Here is a 19,286-nt window from a genome sequence, read left to right as displayed (position 1 = left end):
TTATCAAGTTAGTTTGGTATTGTCATTGTTTGGCTTAGGAAAACTAGAAAAGGGTACAGCGCAACACTTCTATTGCGGAAAACAATGTAGTAAAGCAATCTAAAAGAAGACTAAACAAAAAGTTAAAGTTAAATGATTATAGAATCAACACTACATATTTTACATTAAAGACTATTATAAAGCTTCGAAATGATGATGTATTTTCTTTCGTAATAATTTCCAAACGTGGTAAATGGATGTTAGATGGCACTGTTGCCCCAGCTAGTTTCAAACTCACGAAGAAGAAATATTTGGCTGTCATTGGTTGGTATCATCCAATGAGCCTGAGGAAAACTGACATTTTGAACTGGACTGGCGCTGCAGTAGTTTAAATTTTTAAACTTTTCGATGTTTGCATGACATATAACGTTAAGTCTGTTTCTTTTAACTAACTCGCTTCGTGGGAAGAGAGTTTGAAACGTTTTTTAAACACAAGTATCCACTAAAACTTGACTGTTAATTGGTAAGTTACGCATTTTTCGTTCTACCAGCTTACGTTGTAAAAGTAAGAGTAGCCTGGCCCCCATCACTATCTTTGATCATACCATTGATAATGTCAAAATCAACCTTGACAGCGTGTTTTACTTTTTGAGACTGGGCAATTATTTGTATTTGTGGTCCCTTTTCTGTTGGCTAAAGTTGCGAAGTTACTGTAGACGTTAGATGACATGACGTCATTTTCTTTAACGCCGGTCAAAAAGCATCAAGAGTCGTCTTCTTTGCATGTATTCAGATCTTTGAATCCGTCTACTGTGTTGACTGAAAACGGTGCTATTTGTTTTCAGTTGATTTTCAGTCTGTAATCATTCAAGCGACGTCCTGTTACTGATACTAGAGTCATTCTATACTTTCAGAGCTACATTTCATGACAGACGAGTTATTCATTTGGCTGTATTGTGCAATCGAAACTCGCATTTTTACCTATCTCACTATTTTACTAATCTTATTTGTACATCAAACCTTTTAAATGCTCCAGATGGTAAAAACGTTGTGGTTAATCCATTTGGATCTCGCCGATGAAAGTGTCGGTGATATAATTTGATTAGAATCAAATATATTTCGTGTTAATTTTTTTTTTTTTTTTGTGGATTACAGGCTGCCTTAATGCAAAGACTGGGAAAACACCGGAAACAACATGTTTGACTGTTGACTTCTGAGTCCCGTTGCTTTACAAAAAGAAAACTTTCATTTAGTCAAAGCAAAACGAGGAATCACCCCTCATGGCCAATGATACGACAACACAGGCCTCATTTACTCAGGACATTCCAGAGGCAGATGAATGCCGTGAAAATATTGCACCTGGAGTCGCTGCTGAAGCTGGGACTTCAAAGCCCAAATTTCAGGAAGAGGATGGAATATGTTATTCTTCTACACAGCTAAGTGAACAAAATGGGCCTTTATCTAACACCAGTATATTTTCAACTCCAGCTCCAACAAATGGAAATGGTGGAAGCACATCAAAGTCACGGTTGTCTGGTTTCCTGTCTGCTCTTACCCCGCATTTAAGATTCTTGAATATTGGTAATAATCGCCCTCCTTCAGATCCTTTAAAACATGGCTTTCACCCATCATATCAAAAATCAACAAGCCATCCCCGTCATCCCAGCTTAGATTTGGTTGATTACGAATTCTTGCCAGAAATCACCTTTCTTGATTTAACATGCGATTCAACAATGCAGTTGACTACAAATGATTCAGTTCTTCCTGGAAGTGCACCTGCAACCCCAAAGGTCTGTAAGGCAATGACGTGTGCTGAAGAAAATGACGCCGACCCTAAGTTTCCAAAAGCTCTCGTGAAAACGCCAAGTACAGCCCCTGACGTCAGGATCGATGCCCCTTCTATGAATAAGAGTTCTCCTGTGTCCTCCAAGCCTCCAATACCTGAAATATACTGGCCACACATCACTCTCATTGATGTTTCAAGTGACTCGGCGCTATCACCAATTGGTCCGATATCCTCCATGGACATCACCCAGGATACTTCCCCACTCGATCACTCGAAAACCAACAGAGCTTTGTTGGAGGTCGGTGAACACATTGTGGAAGAACCTGACAAATCTGACACGATTCAGAATGAGGAACCGTGCAGTGCAGTATCTGAACCCATAGAGACCCCTGATACTGTGGAGGCTAAGAATGAAGAGCTACTGAACAACTGTGACACTGAGTCGACCAACAGGGTGCCGCAAGAAGACTTGAAAACAGATGTGTCTGGGAATGGCACATTTACTGTTGTCCAGCCCTCCAATCTCAGTGCTTCCTCTGATTTTAACTCTACCACTTCGATTTCCTGCCCTGAAAATAAGACACTGACTCTTTCTGAATCCACTGTAAACAGCCCAAAGGTGGAGAGTGAGGCCACAGATCAGGCACGGTCTGTTGCCACTGAAGCATCTTGTGTTGAGAATCAAAACTGCTCAGCTGTTAAGGAAATTACTCGGTGTGAAGTGCAGAACGCCACTTTTGATAGGTGCTCTCTAGAAAAGTCCAGTGGGAACAGTACCTTAGGGAAAGCTGTTACTGAAAGCCCCCACCCCCAAAACGGCACATTTGATTGTAAACCTCCCTCTCAACGGAATGCCACTATAACTTTGTCAGAGATGAGCTCAAGTGACGGTCAACACAACACTTTGGACAAGCCCTCCTCTCCTAAAGTCTGCCATTTAACCACTAGCCTTAAAGACGACAGTGCCGAAGTCCACTCTCCTGAGCTGTCAAAACAAAATGGGACAGCAGATGCTGCAGAGTCTAATGCCAAGAAGGTTGAAAGCCCTAGTGGTACATTTGAAGCTAATCCTGTTTTGCAGTCAGTTTCTGGAGGTGGTGGGAGTAAGAGCAAAGATCATTCACAATCAGGGCAGCCTTTGACCGAGAGTCTCTCTGACACTTCAAGCCATCAAAGCATGGATACACAAAACAGCAAAGCAAACGCATTCAGTTTGGATGAGACCCTAGATTTAAACGAAGCGTCCTTAATTACTTCAACGCCAATGATTTACTGTAAAATGTTCAACTTCGACACCGAGCGAGAGGCGGGCAAAATCCAGACAGCGCAGAAAAAACTGTATGGAGATGGTCCCAGTCAGCCAGCTGATCAACCCCCATCAAATATTCCATCAAACATCGTCTGTGACCGTAAAACATTCTTGACGCAAGCCGCTGCTAAATCCATTTGGCCTCCTTCGAAAGTTGCATCCCAGCTGTCGAAGTTCAAGCCAGCATCTGTGCCTCTGAAGCGGCTTGAACTGGTAACGTCGGGTCTGCCCCATAAAAGGCAAAGAACCCAAGCCGAAGCTGTAAGAAACTCTGCTCCTTCAGAGGAACCGCTGAGGGTAGGACACAAGTGTTTAATGTGTTTCTGTGAATCCACTGACTGTGCAAGTGCTAGTTTCATCTGTTGTACAAAACAGTGATGACGAGCAGTAGCTTCACGTACCGATGACGGATTGTTGATGAAACCCTCTGATCTTATCTGCATTTTAGACCACAGGAATACCAAAGTCCTACAACTTGCGTCCTACAACAGCAGGTAGTGAGTGTGTGTTTTTGCTTTTGGTAATGGTGTGTAGATAGATGATTGGGGTGAATTTGCATGCTTTAGTTTAGGCTATGAACCCATTCTTTCAGTTTGATATTGCATATTTATATAACCAGTAATGTGTGTGCACAGTATCCACTATTCGCTTTCCTCTTGTGCTAGTTTTAGCATCCAAGCTGCCGAGCTCTGGCTTGCAAAGACCGCAGATGAGTGGTATTCCATCAGTTTTCCAGAAAGCTGCACCAGGACTCAGGCAACCATCTGCAAGAATTAATAGAGCAGCCAATTCGACTTCTGACAAACCATGTGAACCTACAGGTACTCTCAAAGTGGTCAGACTCTGTTTTTTTTTTTTTTTTTCTGCCACTAACCTACAAAGGGAAAATATAGGTATAATTCTGAAGGCAACAATTAAATAGTAAAAGAATAGTAAAAGACCAGCTACAGTTATGATGCTCTTGAAACACCCTCCATCTATGAGTGCAAAAAGCAACATTTACATGAATAGAAATGTCTACAGCTCTGAACAACCTCCCAGGAAATATCTGAGCTGGTGGATTTTTATCTGCAAATCCATCTGCTGAGGGAGCCTTAATACTGTGAGGCAAAGTCTGTCTGTGGAGAAATGCATCATCACAAAAGAGATGTCTGAGGGGGCTAACTTTTATACCCCTGTTGGCCCCCATTTAATGTATATTAATCATTTGAGAGCGTTTTATGCCCCCTTCCCAACGAATGTAGTCACAGAGAACACACTTGGAAATAATGAGAAATTTATTGTGTGGGAGTGACATGCAATCTCATTATTATAATTTAATTGTTAGACCTTTTTCATCCAGCAGCGTACGGGGTGCCAAAGAATCCACAAGGAAGGAAGCACCCATTCACCAGAGGAGAAGCTTTGTCAATCTCAAAGAGGAAGAAATTGGGTAAATATTGAGTTTTTGGAGTAATACAGCTTTTAGAAAGACCTGCAGGGTTTAGTTGTTGCACAGAAGCTAACTGACAATGTGTACAACAGCTATAATGTTTGTGTTACACAAATGGGACTTTTCTTCGTTTGCCTCATTGCCTCAACTTACAAGTGCGTTAAGGCTCTGACATTTTTATTACCGATTATTATTTTTATTATTTTTTTTTTTCCCTTCTTTCACATGCCTTTGTGGCAAGTTGTAATACCGAAGCCTCACCATCTGCTTGTGATACTGCAAACAGGCATTAAAAACCTGAAACCAACCACATCCAGTCAAAGATCTGTGCCTGCTACAAAACCAAAGGAATGATGGGTTATGACTCCATCATACCGCTGTGTTACTCAGGACACCTAAGGAACAATGCGCACATTTACTTGACGCTTTTTGCTTCAGTCAAATGTCCAATAAAGCTGCTCTCGTTTACATATTTTTCTGTGTCTTTTGTCAGAGGACTAAACGTGTCAGAATTTGTGACTATATGACGGCTCACAATCACTTTGAAGTATTTTCAGACTGATGCTGTGCTTTTAATAAAATCGTTATTTCAGAACTGCAGCGTCTTCTGACAAAATCACCATTCAAATAACTTAAAATGTTGTCTGTGCGGTAAATGAAGCTATACCAGCATGTACGATGCTCTCCTTTCTCACACAGTCCACAGCATTGTGGGTGTCAGACATGGTTAAGTCAATAATTCCATTCGGCTCTGGCACATGTCAACTGTTACAAAGTGGTCCACTCGCACTGTCCTGTAACAGTGGCTCGACTCAGCTGAGCGTGTATCTGTGCTGAATGTGATTTGAGTTCATGTGGGTATCCTTGCTTGCACTTCTGTATTTCCTCTCACTTTCTTTCAGGCGCTCCAGCACCTGCGAGTACTGCTGACCCCTCAACATCGTGTGATGTAACCAGCAAAGCCAGAGCAATGAAACCGCCTGCAACCAGACATGGAGCACTGCAAGCCAAGCCCCAGGGCCACGGTGGGTGAGACTGTCGTGATGCAGAAACGGACAGTTGAGGTCAATGAAGATATTATGAGACTCGCTGAATCATGCCTTTACCTGAATGGTTCCAATAGCCTGTTTGAGTTCTTCTGTAGTTATTAGACTTTGGTAAATGCAGCTACTTACTTACAAGATGTGGGAGGACTCCAACAGTCACCCTCATTAGTTCATGTCTGACACACAGAAAATAGAAGTGAAGCTCAATTCGTGTTTGAAAGAGACTTTGTCCCTTTAACCGTCTTGCAGGTTGCGCCAAATGTAGTCTGCTTGAGGAGCAGCTCAAAGAAAAATCTGAAGAAATACAGAGGCTGAAAGAAGGTATGCATCTGTTACTGTGGCTTTATATGCATTTGTTTCCTGCAATTGATTGAGAGGGCATATTGAACGTTGGTTGACTGAGCTCCAGTTACATTTACAAGAATCCTCGAATACAGTATCTGTCGTTGAATGATTCGTTTTTTACAGGATAACTAATGCTCGCATTTCCAGCCTTTGTGATGATGCTCAGCATTTGCTATATCAAGATCTCATCATTATATTGTTGCATGTTTCAAATGTTTATTGATTCAGGTTTTTTTTGTTTGTTTGTTTGCTTTTTTCCCCTCCAGAACTGCTCAAGTACCGTAATCAAGAAGACTGCTGAGTGTCATCTGTGTTGATTTTTAAAGGAATGTAATAAATAATGTTCAATGTAATAAATTACAAATTGTAATAAACTTTAAATCCATAAATTGATTTTAAAATTGAAGATGCATGTAATAGAGCTTAGTCACTGAGATCTTCGGCATGGCTTTGGTTTAGTCCAATTACAGGAGCAAAGTGAGCTAATGTCTCTGTCCTTTAAAATTGACTTGAATTCCCCCAAAGTTATAAGAAATGACAGTTTTAAAACCTTTTAGATATTATTCCATGTAGCAAGAGCAGAAAATTTAATGGCCTTTTTACTCCGTTCAGCTCTGACTTTTGGGACCTGCATTAAAATGATGTCCTGAGAGCGCAGGCCATAATGGCTGGAGTTTATGTATTTGGCAGACGCTTTCATCCAAAGCGACTTAGAGTGGTAGGCGGGTAGGTAAGGGGGTCTTGCCTTAGGAATCCTACTGGAGGTAGTACCTTTTATGCAGGGGATGTGAACCCAGGTCACCCACATGAAAGGTGGAAATCTTACTACTACACTATCCAGTCCCAGTTCCTAGACAGAGGTGAGCATAAATATGTAGAAAAAAAAAACAGCCAGTAAGAGACAGTCAGATAGAGACCCACAATTTGCTGTAGCACACAAAGTACAGAGATGTTCACGATACCTGCAATCGGTCATAAAATGTAGAGCACAGTGATGCACAGCATCCAATTTTTTTCAAATGCTGGGCTGAAGTGTTCATGAATAGCAGATCTCTATATTCCATCAGGGGGAGAAAGGTTGAAGTGATCACACATAAATTGTGAACAACAATGGTTATGGAGCCTTGAGGCACTCTTTTAAAATTGGAAGGAGGTAAGAAGAGGACCCAGCAGCTTGGACACACTGTTTTTCCTGATAAATAGTTTGAGAAGCAGTTTACAGCCTGGTCAGATAACCCAATTTTGTGGAGTCTATTCATCAAGATGACACGATCAACAGTATGAAACGCCTTTGATAAGTAAATAAAAAGAGCTGCACAATATTTTCGTCCATCTAGGGCATCTATGATGTTGTTTACCACTTTTAGAGCAGCAGTTCTTGTACTGTGCTTTGACACTGACTGGTGCTGTGAGAGCAGACCGGTTGAATCTAAGAACATTTTGAGTTGTTCCCTGACCAATTTTTCAAGAACTTTGGAGAGTACACACAGTTTAGAGATCGGCCTGTAGTGGGATTTAGCCTTTTTAACAAGGGACGAAAAGCGAGTTCTAAGCTGTTTAAATACCAGCCAGTCACTCTGGGATATACAGTGCCTGGCCTTAGCCCAGGCATCATCTTGATCTTTTAAAAGACTAGACAGCGATCAGCAGTGAACCAGGGGTTGTTGCTACCTTTTACTCGAAATTTGCGGAGTGGCATGTTTGTTAATAAAAAAAATAATTAAAAGCAACATAAAAGTATTTCCAAGCCAATTCTACATTATCAAAAAGTAACATCCTTGACCAGTCAAGGTGTAATCGAGACAGAAAGCCTGCATGGATGTCTGCATTATGGAGGGCCATTTCAAGCTATTAAGAGAAAAACTGAGTTGCGTTATAATTATAATCATAAACCAGTCCCTTCTGGTGAGCTTACATTTTCAGCCGCTTGGTGGCAGTACAACGCATGAGCCTCTTTTCGGTGAGTGTGTAAATCTGGTCTGGGTCTGCAGACCATCCGCATTTTGTGTTGATCTACTTCCACACTTCCTTTCCTGACGCAAGCTGCCGGCAAGAGTGCTGCACGCCTTTTCTGTGGCCCGTCTACAGCAAAACTGGATTTTTATAACAGTAAAACGAGACAACACGACAGGACAACTTTCACAAGGGCATAGGTGAGCTTAACTGTGAAATTAATAAAACCCTTTGATCTAGCGTCTAAGCGTAGCGTACTTTCTGGGTACACATGAGGGGAGGCCTGACGCTCTCTTGGTTTATGCTAGCATTAGCTAACCAGCGACCGCGCTCCACCTAAACGTTGGCCTTCCGTTATCCGACAAAAATACGTGATAGCTGGATACTATTATACAATATATGTTGTCATTATGTGGATTGTAGTCAAACATACTGCGCTAAAGTATAAGTACAGATTGTGTTCCAATTTCTTTGGCTGCTTGTTGTCCTTATGTCAAAGCTAAGTTGGGCTAGCTAAGTGATTTGTAACAGCACTTACAGGCAAGGGTTGCTAACGTTGCCGTTTCTTGAATCTGCTTTAATCATCAGAAGCCTGTATTTTCTATCTGTTACACATTTAAATTGTTCTTATTGCTTATTTTTCTAGTTTTAGACAGGAAATATGTTGAGCACTGGTTTCTAAATGGGTAGTTATTGAACAGCTGCTGAAAGGTCGTCTAACGTTTACAAGCTTGACACAGAATGTTAAATATAATTTGTGCACGTGTAACACAAACTATAGATGCTATTATTGCTGGGAATGTGTGCTGATGTCACAGAATTTAACAGAAACGTTCATAGGATAATGACCAAGAAACAAACAAAACCGAAAACCCTGTTTTTCTGTGTCGGGACATTTTTTCCTTCTGTGCGCCATTAATGGATTAATTTATGTTGGAAATTGCATGCATTCTATGTTGGAATGATATAATAAAGTTTTTATATGAAGATTAATTCATTCAATTATCCGTACCTATTTTTGGGAACCTAAAGTAAATGTCACTGTTTTTGTACTGCATTAGATGCTCACATTTCATTAGTAACGTTGAGCAGAATAGCTCAGATACGGATTATTTGTTGTAAACTCTTAAACAGCAGTCCTCACATGTGTAGTTTTGTCCTTACAGATTGACAGCTCCCTTCAACAATGTCTCGTTTCTTTGCAACCGGGTCTGACAGTGAGTCAGAGGAGTCGTCGTCCGCCGATGAGATCACCCCTAAAGCACCCGGGACAAATTACAAGCAGTCAGTTCAACTTGCAGAAAATGTCATTGTTGGCAGAAATCAAAAGATTCCTTTTGTTGTGATCTCACACACCCATGTTGTTTTCACAGGTCGCTGCTTCTTAGTGATGATGAGGAGGACACTAAAAGGATTGTGCGAAGTGCCAAAGACAAAAGGTCGGTGTGGCATCGTCTTCAGTGGCATACGTTCAAAACTAAACAGGTGGCCAGATTTGAATTTGTTCTGGTTTGAATTTTAGGTTTGAGGAGTTGACTAACCTCATAAAGACTATTCGCAATGCTATGAAGATCCGTGACATGGCCAAATGTCTGGAAGAATTTGAGCAGTTATGTCGAGCCTTCCTCAAGAGTAAGAACATTGTGGACAAAGAGGGTGTTCCCTCTTTCTACATCCGACTGCTGGCTGACTTAGAGGACTACCTGAACCAGGTTGGTAGTCGAGCTTCAAAGCACAGCTGGATTTTTATTTTATTATATATATATTTTTTTAAATTTGCAGTACATGGGTAACATTATCTTCCTTACAGCTATGGGAGGACAAAGAGGGCAAGAAGAAAATGAACAAAAACAACGCAAAAGCCTTGAGCACGCTGCGTCAGAAGATCCGCAAGTACAACAGAGATTATGAAACAGAAATTGCCTCGTACAAGGAGGTAAGTCGGGAACTTTTGTCTCACAGTGATACTCTGCTTCAAAACTGTAAACAGAAATGTTTGCAAGTGAGAAAATAGATAGATGACATGCATTAGAGGAGAAGAAAAAACGTCTTTTTTCTGCTTCTGATAGAACCCCCTGGAGTCTGCAGATGAAGAGGAGGAGAAGGAGCAAGAGGATTCTGGTAATATTTCTTTTTTTTTAGTTCCAAAGAACTCAAGAGCTTATATCTACTACAGGTTTGAGGTTTTCTAGCATCTCCTTTATCAACCCTTTAAAACAGCCATTGGTCATTTTTGCATCTCGAATGGTCACTGATGGGGGTTCCTTGTTTACTAAAGATGAATTCTTACTGTTCATAGTCTTGGTTTATGTTAAACTCTCTTGCAAACATTCTACTTTTTATACTTTTTCCAGGATTATAAGTAAACATCACTATGTTGAGACATAATGCTAATAATGAATAAGTCATACAGTGTTTCCCACAGAATTTTTGGAAACTATGGGGGGGGGGGTAAATTCACGCGGCGTAAGTTTGTGCGACTGCAGATTTGATTTTATTTGATTGATTTGCACACATTCATTCAAATATAAAAAAAAATACACAATAAAACACAACAAATTTAAAAAAAGGAATGTGTGCTGGAGATGTCAGAAACCCTCGTGGGTTTATAAGGAAACCTCATCTTGTCATTAAAACCCAATGATAACAATTGTAATAGAAAATATTTACAGGTTAAAACTAAACTTCATGAAAAATATGAATGGATCATATACAGTGAGTACTTATGCCTTTTTGAGAAACTTGAAAAGGTTGTTCTTAATAATAAAGGGTGTGGGAAGTACACAATGAGTTCAGGAACACATCAGAAGTGGTTTGGTGTTGATATCTTTAAAAACAAGAGAGCTATTACAAAATAAAAGTCTAAAATGGAATTAACTATGCACACTGAGTAAATGTTCTACCTAAAATGATTTTTCTGGAAACTAAAAGGCTGTGAAAGCTTTATAGTGAGTTCACAAACCCATCAGAAGTGGTTTGGTGTTCATTGGTTGAATATCCAGTGAGAACAAAAAAAGGCGTTGCACTTTTGCAACGGTCCCTAAGCGCTCCGGCTGCCGTAGTTCACTTAGAAGTATATTCGGCGCGGTTACTCTGATCTTTCGCCAGACTTGCTTACTTTGGTGAGTTGATAAAGCCTGTGGTATGTTAGTCTTAGTTTTCTGTAAATATTAATACCATCCTGAGGCTAATTGGTGCGGTTTTTGTGACGCTATTACAATTACAAAGCCGGACAATAGGCGAATATCGAATATAAAACCAACTTCACCCCGCTCCGCCTAGTCGGGATGGTTGAAACACACATGCGGGATGGATGAAACACCTTATTTTAAACAGAAACTATTGAGCTTGCTATTTTTTTAAGCAACATACCGGACAACATACTAGTGTACTCGTCATTGCTCAAATTTCACATTATTTCTCATAATATAAATAGGTAAAAAAATATGTTTGTCAACGAAATCACGATGATTACAGCTGACCTTTATGCACGCGCACCCCCTGATCTATAACGTGTGTCAATCGCCCCGACAGCGACTAATAACACATAAACCTTTTTTTTGCCACTAAACTTCAAAACTCTGACATTCCACACTTTAGGACATGTTTAATTACTAATTCACCTGTTGTATAGTCATATTGGTTGGTTTTCGAGGAAATCGCTGTGTTTCCAAAAAAAATTAAAAAAAATAAAAATCGCTGTGTTTCAAACGATTGGGATTCGGAAACTATGGCGGCCAAAAGGAAACTATGGTGGGCCGCCATAGTTTCCTCAATGTATGGGAAACACTGTCATAGCATAATTTCTGAAATTTCTCATAATTTCTCTTCCACAAGGCTCCTCCTCTGACAGTGATGGAGAGGAAGGTGAAGATGGAGTGTCGGCCAAATCCTTCTTGAAGAAAAAGCCTGAAGGTGCTTCAGAGGCCAGCAAGTTCCTTAAGACTGCTAAGGGATCTGGGGTAAGAGGCCAGCATGCAATATAGTATGTAACATTGCGAACCAATGAAAAAGACTTATATATTTACAAGATGCCTGAGCTAATGTGCTGAGTTTTTTTTTTTTTTTTAACTCCTCCATCAGGATGAATCATCTTCTAGCGATGAAGATGATGACGACGAAGATGAGGAAGACTGGGGTCCAGACACTGACGAGAGAGACAGCGAGAGTTCAGATGACGAGGAGGAAAAGAGTAAATCCCTGGCCACGGTCTTCCTCAAGAAGCAAGTGCACTCTCCTGATAACTTCTGCGCCAGAACATTGTTTGTTTGTGTATTTCTAAGTCAAAGAAGGTCACGTGATAACTTGAAATATGATCTGAATTGTAAATGTCCTCAGGGCCCCTGGTCCAGACAGAGCCGGCGACAAGAAGGCCGGAAAGAAAAAGAAGGAAAAAAAGAAAGAGCGGATTGGGGAGGAGGTTGAAGGGGAGGGAGAAGAGGAGGGTGGAGGCTGGGAGAAGGTTAGAGGGGGCGTCCCTCTGGTCAAGGTAAATAAGGGATTTTATATTTGATACAATCATTATGCTGAAAGTAGGCAGGACAAAATATGCACTTATTTATTTTTGGCCTAATCTAAAAGCTTGTATAGAATTATGTCCCTCAAAAGTACATGATGAAAATATATTTTTGTTTTGTTGTGCCCAGGAAAAGCCCAAGATGTTTGCCAAAGGCACAGAGATCAACACAGTGGTGGTGGTGAAGAAGCTGAATGAGATCCTGCAAGCAAGAGGCAAAAAGGGCACAGACAGGTAACACCGCATCCGTCACTAAAGCTCCAGTTAATAGAAAATGTGTTTTTTTTTTTAGCACATTTAAGATATAATTTAAAGAGGGAATTGATAGATGAATCTACACTTTTCAGATGTAGTCCAATAAGCAAGTTAGCAAAGCAGCCACGAAGGAGAACCCTTGAGTTTGTCCTCATGATGATAAGATAACATTTTTATCCTGTTGTTAGACTATTACCTTACAAATAATTGAATAACTTGCATAGCTTTGGTAAAGAATAACAGCCATGTGTTTGAAATGCATACAGGAACATACAATTAAAATACATTTCAGAACAGATTATGGATATATATCCAGTGTATTGTGTTGTTTTCAAAATTCATCGGTGATGTAAAATAATGTTAGTCACTGCTGTAAATGTGTGAATGATTTTAAGCACGAGTCACCGTTAAAGTTACAGCTCCCAATCAGCCAGTCCTATCCAACAAAGATGCCACATTCTTCTGAATTGTCTTGCCTCCTTTATTATGTAGTTATTATTAATTGTGTATTACATTTATAGATGCAGTCATATCTTTTTATTTATTTTTTATTTAAGGTGACGGATGTCATCCTCATGTTTTCTTTCCTCCTTCTGACAGGGCTGCCCAAATTGAACTTCTCCATGCTCTGGAGGCCATCGCTGCTGAGCACAACTTGGGCCATGGAATCTCTGTCAAGATTAAATTTAACATTATTGCCTCCCTGTATGATTACAACCCCAACTTGGCGGCTTTCATGAAGGTGAGCAATATTTTGATTTCTGTGACATTCAGGTCACTCACTTTGAAAAAGCTTGATTAAAAATTAAAAGTATACTTCATCCATTGACGGTTCCTATGTCTTGAGAGGTTTTTTTTTTAATGGGCAGAAATGCTTAGAATTAGAAGTCTTTTTAACATTAAGGATTGAGATCAGTTATATATATATATTTTTTTTTTCTGGCTTGCTTCCTTTTAGGCTGATATGTGGAAGAAGTGCCTGGATTGTATTGATGAGCTGCTGGACATCCTGTTTGAGTTCAACAACATCTTCATCGGGGAGAACATTGCAGAGGACAGTGAGAATCTCAACGCTGGAGAACAGGTGACTGGTCTTTCCCTTGTGAGATTTTTGGGTAGCGACTTGAATTGGAGACCGTTTTGTTCAAATTGAACCCTCTCTCCGAGTCAGTTACCATGTTATTTTAATTCTAGGATCTTATTCCTCCACCTAATATTCTCAAACCTGAGGAAGCCGTCTTTCTCCCCCATTCGGTTCCTCAATCATAAATCAATAGCCCCTTTCACACTGAGATCCGCTACTTTATTTATACAATAACGCCAGATCAATGCCATTTTCACCTTTCTGACAAACTTGACACATTTTTCGCGATGGCAGCCAAGAAAGGTTGCGCTACCTGTCAGTACAACCGCATACGAAACTGTAGCTCTAGGCAGAGGCACTCTGCGTCCGCGGCTCCTAGAATCTCTGGTAAGAGTGCTCCGTAGCCATGGTTACTCACACACGCAGAAGCGCACACGTAAGGGGATTCGGCAGAAATCATGTTAGAATAGCTGTAGCCTATTTTAACCAGTCCCTATTTGAAGGAAGCAAAAACGGTCAAGGTTGCTGTGCTTTTTCAAAGCTTCTTACATACAATATGTGATGAGCTGATCAGGTTATCATTTAAGCTGAACGTGCAGTTGACTTGGCTCTCGAGAAAAGAACAGAAAACAGTCCTCTCCACGAAAGATGATGGAATAAAGCAACCACAAATGCTCTGTCTCTTTCTCTGTCCTACTTGTTGTCATACCTAGGCTTTACCCTACTGTTTTTGACGATGACAGCCAAGAAAGGTTGCACAGTAGTTAGTGCAACTGCAGACGAAACAGTAGGCGCTCAGCGGCTCGCAGCAGCTGAAGTAAAGAGTGCTCCTAGCCGAACTAGGTCTACTCAATAAACGCAGAAGTCGCGCACACATTTTTGGATGCGTTGTTTGTCTGTCATCAGGATAACTGAAAAGTGTGTAACTTTAATAAACATTTTTTTTAATCTCTATTCCTGGTTATGTCTAAGTTTTAATGTCTTCTGACAAGGTCCGTTATGAAGGTAACACACTGCCAAAAGCAAAGATGGGAACATCTCCCATTAAGACTTTATTGTTTTTAAAGTACAATTTCTCCCTTTGGGTACCCCTAAAATGGCCAATTTTTACCTTAAATTTCCAAAATCTCCGCATCGCGGAAGGGGGGGTCACCGCACAATCCCCCCAGGCTTGGTCGCTTCGCTCCCTCGCCTACACCACTACGCTATAATTTCGTCCTAGCTAGAACCCTGCTGATCTGCCATAACATTATGGCCGCCTATGTGATATCATGTTGTTCTCGTCGTACTGACAAAAGAGCTCTGAACAGTCAGGATGTGAGCAAAGAGAATCGGATGTTTCCCCAGAGTGTTGTGCTGGCAGTAGATTGTTTCACACTGGGTGTGGGTTTGGCGGCAGGGCCTTTGTGGTTCGGGCTCGCTTCCCACAGATTATGATCAGATTAAAATCCAACAATGTTCACTCTGCAACTCCTATTTTCCACTCCAGTTCAGGCTGTCACTGCTCCTGAATACCCCCCTCCCTTCCTCAAGCTCTGTAATGGGGGACATATAGACTCCCAAATGAGTCTGTCTGCTCTGTGCATTAGTCTCATGGGATGTCTTGTTAATGTCATTTATGGATATAGCTGAATTTTTGTTCATGAAACAAAATGTGACTTATGGATGTGTGTTGTGAGCCTGGTGAGAGGATGGCATTGCAAAACAAATAGTAATACATATTTTTTTTATTTTTTTTTTTCAGCCTTTCAGGGTGCGTGGGTGTGTCCTAACACTTATAGAGAGGATGGATGAAGAGTTCACCAAGATCATGCAGAACACAGACCCCCATTCACAAGGTGGGTGTTGCAAAAAAATGTATCTCCTTCCAACCGTTAAGATGCAAATGTTTTATACCTCAAATTATTGTTGTTGTAGAAGGTTGAAATGAACCCTTTTTTTTTTTTTTTTTTTTTTCCCCTGTTGTTTTTATTTTCAAATGCCGCCCAAAAATACAAATGTGAATAAATGATGATCAGGAATATGTATCGGTTTAATACATCAATGATGCACATAAAAGCAATATATCTCTCTCCTTTTTTTTCTTTTTTTTTTCATGATTTGCTTTGGCAGAATATGTCGACAATCTCAAAGACGAGGGGCGAGTTTGTGGCATCGTTGACCGGCTGCTCACCTACTTGGAGAACAAAGGCAGCACGGAAGAGATTTGCCGCGTCTACCTGCGCAGAATCATGCACACCTACTACAAGTTCGACTACAAAGCTCACAGGCGCAGCTTGGGCCTGCAGGGAGAAACAAAGGTGAGAAAAACAGAAGAATGACACAGTTTGTATGATAGAGGAAGCTACAAAAAACAGATGTGCCGTCTCTTTTCTTAATGGAGTTGAATGAACCCAAATGTAAAAATAAGACCTTGGGTTTAAAAAAATCTTTCTGTGGCGGGATGAGCTGAGGTTTTTGTGAATATGTGGTGCTGAGTGATGCGTGTGTGTGCTGTGTAGTCGGAGCAGGATCAGGAGGAGAGTGAAGGGGAGGACAGTGCTGTGATCATGGATCGCCTCTGCAAGTTTATCTATTCCAAGGATCGCACCGACCGTATCCGTACCTGCGCGATCCTTTGCCACATCTACCACCATGCTCTCCATTCACGCTGGTACCAGGCGCGTGACCTGATGCTCATGAGCCACCTGCAGGACAACATCCAACACGCTGACCCGCCCGTCCAGGTTGGTTAACTCGAGATTACATTGAACTTCCTTTCTTGAAATAACACCAATTCCTTTAAGTAGAACACCAAGCATCTGTATTTAACTTCTTCCCCCTATATTTCCCTAGATCCTATACAACAGAACTATGGTCCAGCTTGGCATTTGCGCCTTCAGGCAGGGCATGATTAAGGATGCCCACAATGCACTGTTGGACATCCAGTCGTCCGGCCGTGCCAAAGAGCTCCTCGGTCAAGGATTGCTCATGAGGAACATGCAGGAGAGGAATGCGGAGCAGGAGAAGATTGAAAAGAGAAGACAAGTAGGTTCTGATGAAAATGAAAGAACAGACTTTATCTCAGGTTGTACAGGATCTGACTGCATTATTAAAACATTTGACCTCCATCATAGGTTCCATTCCACATGCACATCAACCTGGAGCTACTGGAGTGTGTGTACCTGGTATCAGCTATGCTTTTGGAAATCCCCTACATGGCCGCCCATGAGTTTGACGCCCGCCGCAGGATGATCAGCAAGCAGTTCCATCACCAGCTTAGGGTGGGAGAGAGACAGCCACTGCTGGGTATGTAACATATCGCCTAAGCTTTTACGCCAGAACAGTTCATTCTCAGAGAAACCAGACAGGATGATTATTGCTCTGTCTCTCCTGCAGGACCCCCTGAGAGCATGAGGGAGCATGTGGTGGCAGCCAGCAAGGCCATGAAGATGGGAGACTGGCGTACCTGCCACTCATTCATCATCAATGAGAAGATGAACAGCAAAGTCTGGGACTTGTTTCCTGAAACAAAGCGAGTGCGCGAGATGCTTGTCAGGTAACCTTCTGTCTGATTTAGTCGCTTTTAGGAATTTATCATTTGGTTACAAGTTATGTTTAAAAAAAGTCTGGTTTCTGTTTTATACATTGTGCACTTTAGTCTTATATAAGTGTTGATTTGTTTTCATTTACAGAAAAATCCAAGAAGAGTCTCTGAGGACTTTTCTGTTCACTTACAGCAGCGTATACGACTCCATCAGGTGAGCTCAGCCTTCAGCTCAGTTTGTATGCACGTGGACTCAAACTAATTCTGATCTCGGGCTCTTTTCTGTTTTCTGGTGTTGCTTTCCACAAAATAGAAATAAACCAAAGCGTAATCTCGATCTCTTTTAACATGAGGAACTTTTTGTGTGTCTTCTGCAGCATGCAGACACTGTCTGAGATGTTTGAGCTGGATATCCCTACAGTTCACAGCATAATCAGCAAGATGATCATCAATGAGGAGCTGATGGTATGTTTAAGGTCACTTTATTGAAGTTTGTTTTAGTGTGTTTATAGGATGTCCTCTTAACGTTTTCTGCTCTGTACCCAACAGGCCTCTCTGGACCAGCCCACACAGACAGTGGTGATGCACCGCACTGAGCCCACTTCTCTGCAGAACATGGCTCTGCAGCTTGCAGAGAAGCTGGGCAGCTTGGTGGAGAATAATGAGCGTGTCTTTGACCTGAAACAAGGAGTCTATGGAGGCTATTTCAATAGAGGTTTGCTCCACCATATGTCTTGTTTTTTTTAAGTTTTGTTTTTTTTATAGCAGTTTTCACACATCTAGGATATGTATTTGATATTCTTTTTGCACAATGTCCTGGTGTTTAAAAGCATCTCTAGACCACATTCTCAGGGCATTTTTCACCCTAAAGTAGTTAGACTTAGAATGATAGAAATTTAGAAATTCAGAAACCTCCCTCGTGCTTATTTAGCTTTTGTTGGTTCACTGTTATCGTTTTTGAAAACTCAAATTGGCTTTTCTTGGCTTTACAGATCAAAAAGGTGGCTATCAACAGAAGCAATCCTACCAGAGAGGTATGCTAACCACAAAGAGGATGCAGTCTAAAGGCAAAGAAACTTGTAATGGTTTACACTTCTAAATTAATCAAAACTCTCTGCTCACGGGTTGAAGCTGATTTTGAATGGTTTCATTTGAAATTTTGGCTAAAACTTTGCAGTGCGTAAAATCAAAAACATTCTTGTGATTAATGACTGTTATCTAAAACAATAGATTGTTGTTTTCTTGTTACAGATCAGAAAGGTGGTTACCAACAGAAGCAGGGTGGCTACCAAGGTGGCTACCAGGGTGGCTACCAAGGTGGCTACCAGGGTGGCTACCAAGGTGGCTACCAGGGGGGCTACCAAGGTGGCTACCAAGGTGGCTACCAGGGGGGCTACCAGGGGGGCTACCAGCGAGGTGGATACAGGAATCAAAACCAAGGCAACTACTGAGCTTGGACGTGTTCACCACCTAAAGTAGTCTTCATTCCATAACACCACCAACAACCTGGTGTCCTGCGCTCAGCAACGTCCATTGCTTCCCTATCAAAACAGTTTTTTTAGCTGATCCTGAGTCAGCTGCTTAGTGTGATATTCCAGTGTTGCCGACTTCTGGCTAAACATGGAGATGAATACGATGTTATTGACAGAAAGTAAAGGCGTTGCAGTGCGCTCGGCTTGCTTGTGGCATAACAGTCAGCGACAGACGTGTCACCTACTATTGATTTATCAAATAAACAATAACAAGCATCTATGTGTTATCTTGTTGGATCATTCATATTCTTAAATACGGACAATTTCTCGGGTGCTTCATCTACTTCAATGACGCATTTGCTGATACTCACCTCAAGGCAAATGAGTCATATTAGTGAGAGTCAAAGACGAACTACCAAATGGCGTCACCATCAATGTCAGTTTCTTGTTAATTGTAGTTTCTTCAGTGCATATGAAAACAATCTTCTCAGTGCTGCTAAATATGGCTTTTATCCAGTAAAGATGCAACATTAGCAAACAGGCCAAGTTTTATCTCATCACTCTGATTAGAAGAGTTGTTTCT

The 19,286-nt window shown here is 41.2% G+C and overlaps 2 protein-coding genes across 4 annotated transcripts; both read left to right on the top strand.

Moving 5' to 3' along the window:
• Nucleotides 1-352: 352 nt before the first annotated feature.
• Nucleotides 353-6,227, top strand: LOC142373952 (uncharacterized). The gene is made up of 8 exons (XM_075457434.1): nt 353-502; nt 1,135-3,371; nt 3,523-3,568; nt 3,740-3,895; nt 4,417-4,506; nt 5,409-5,531; nt 5,802-5,873; nt 6,164-6,227. The coding sequence occupies exons 2-8, from the start codon at nt 1,260-1,262 to the stop codon at nt 6,196-6,198; spliced, it is 2,634 nt and encodes an 877-aa protein (XP_075313549.1). The 5' UTR covers nt 353-502; nt 1,135-1,259; the 3' UTR covers nt 6,199-6,227.
• Nucleotides 6,228-7,914: 1,687 nt separating this feature from the next.
• Nucleotides 7,915-18,979, top strand: eif3c (eukaryotic translation initiation factor 3, subunit C). 3 transcript variants are annotated; one of them, XM_075456769.1, is made up of 23 exons: nt 7,915-8,050; nt 9,017-9,134; nt 9,224-9,289; nt 9,373-9,562; nt 9,661-9,786; nt 9,920-9,971; nt 11,688-11,812; nt 11,934-12,073; nt 12,189-12,339; nt 12,497-12,600; nt 13,222-13,363; nt 13,580-13,705; nt 15,450-15,543; nt 15,818-16,005; nt 16,207-16,431; nt 16,541-16,732; nt 16,822-16,993; nt 17,084-17,243; nt 17,380-17,445; nt 17,609-17,696; nt 17,781-17,946; nt 18,224-18,265; nt 18,483-18,979. In XM_075456769.1, exons 2-23 carry the CDS (start codon nt 9,037-9,039, stop codon nt 18,680-18,682), a joined length of 2,913 nt encoding a protein of 970 aa, XP_075312884.1. In that variant the 5' UTR covers nt 7,915-8,050; nt 9,017-9,036; the 3' UTR covers nt 18,683-18,979. The 3 variants fall into 3 exon arrangements, with proteins under 3 accessions (XP_075312884.1, XP_075312883.1, XP_075312882.1); XM_075456768.1 differs by having other exon boundaries at nt 18,224-18,298; XM_075456767.1 differs by having other exon boundaries at nt 18,224-18,310.
• Nucleotides 18,980-19,286: the final 307 nt, after the last annotated feature.

This window comes from Odontesthes bonariensis, chromosome 23, assembly GCF_027942865.1.
Source record: "Odontesthes bonariensis isolate fOdoBon6 chromosome 23, fOdoBon6.hap1, whole genome shotgun sequence".
Taxonomy (NCBI): domain Eukaryota; kingdom Metazoa; phylum Chordata; class Actinopteri; order Atheriniformes; family Atherinopsidae; genus Odontesthes; species Odontesthes bonariensis.
Note: the sequence above shows the minus strand (reverse complement) of the source record. Positions and strands in the feature narration are given on the sequence as shown.

Coding starts and splice junctions, on each gene's coding strand:
- LOC142373952 (XM_075457434.1), top strand. CDS start 1,260: ATGGCCAATGATACGACAACACAGGCCTCATTTACTCAGGACATTCCA. Junction 5,532..5,801: donor AGCCAAGCCCCAGGGCCACG/GTGGGTGAGACT, acceptor ACCGTCTTGCAG/GTTGCGCCAAATGTAGTCTG. Junction 5,874..6,163: donor AATACAGAGGCTGAAAGAAG/GTATGCATCTGT, acceptor TTTCCCCTCCAG/AACTGCTCAAGTACCGTAAT.
- eif3c (XM_075456767.1), top strand. CDS start 9,037: ATGTCTCGTTTCTTTGCAACCGGGTCTGACAGTGAGTCAGAGGAGTCG. Junction 13,706..15,449: donor ATCTCAACGCTGGAGAACAG/GTGACTGGTCTT, acceptor TTTTTTTTTCAG/CCTTTCAGGGTGCGTGGGTG. Junction 16,432..16,540: donor ACGCTGACCCGCCCGTCCAG/GTTGGTTAACTC, acceptor ATATTTCCCTAG/ATCCTATACAACAGAACTAT.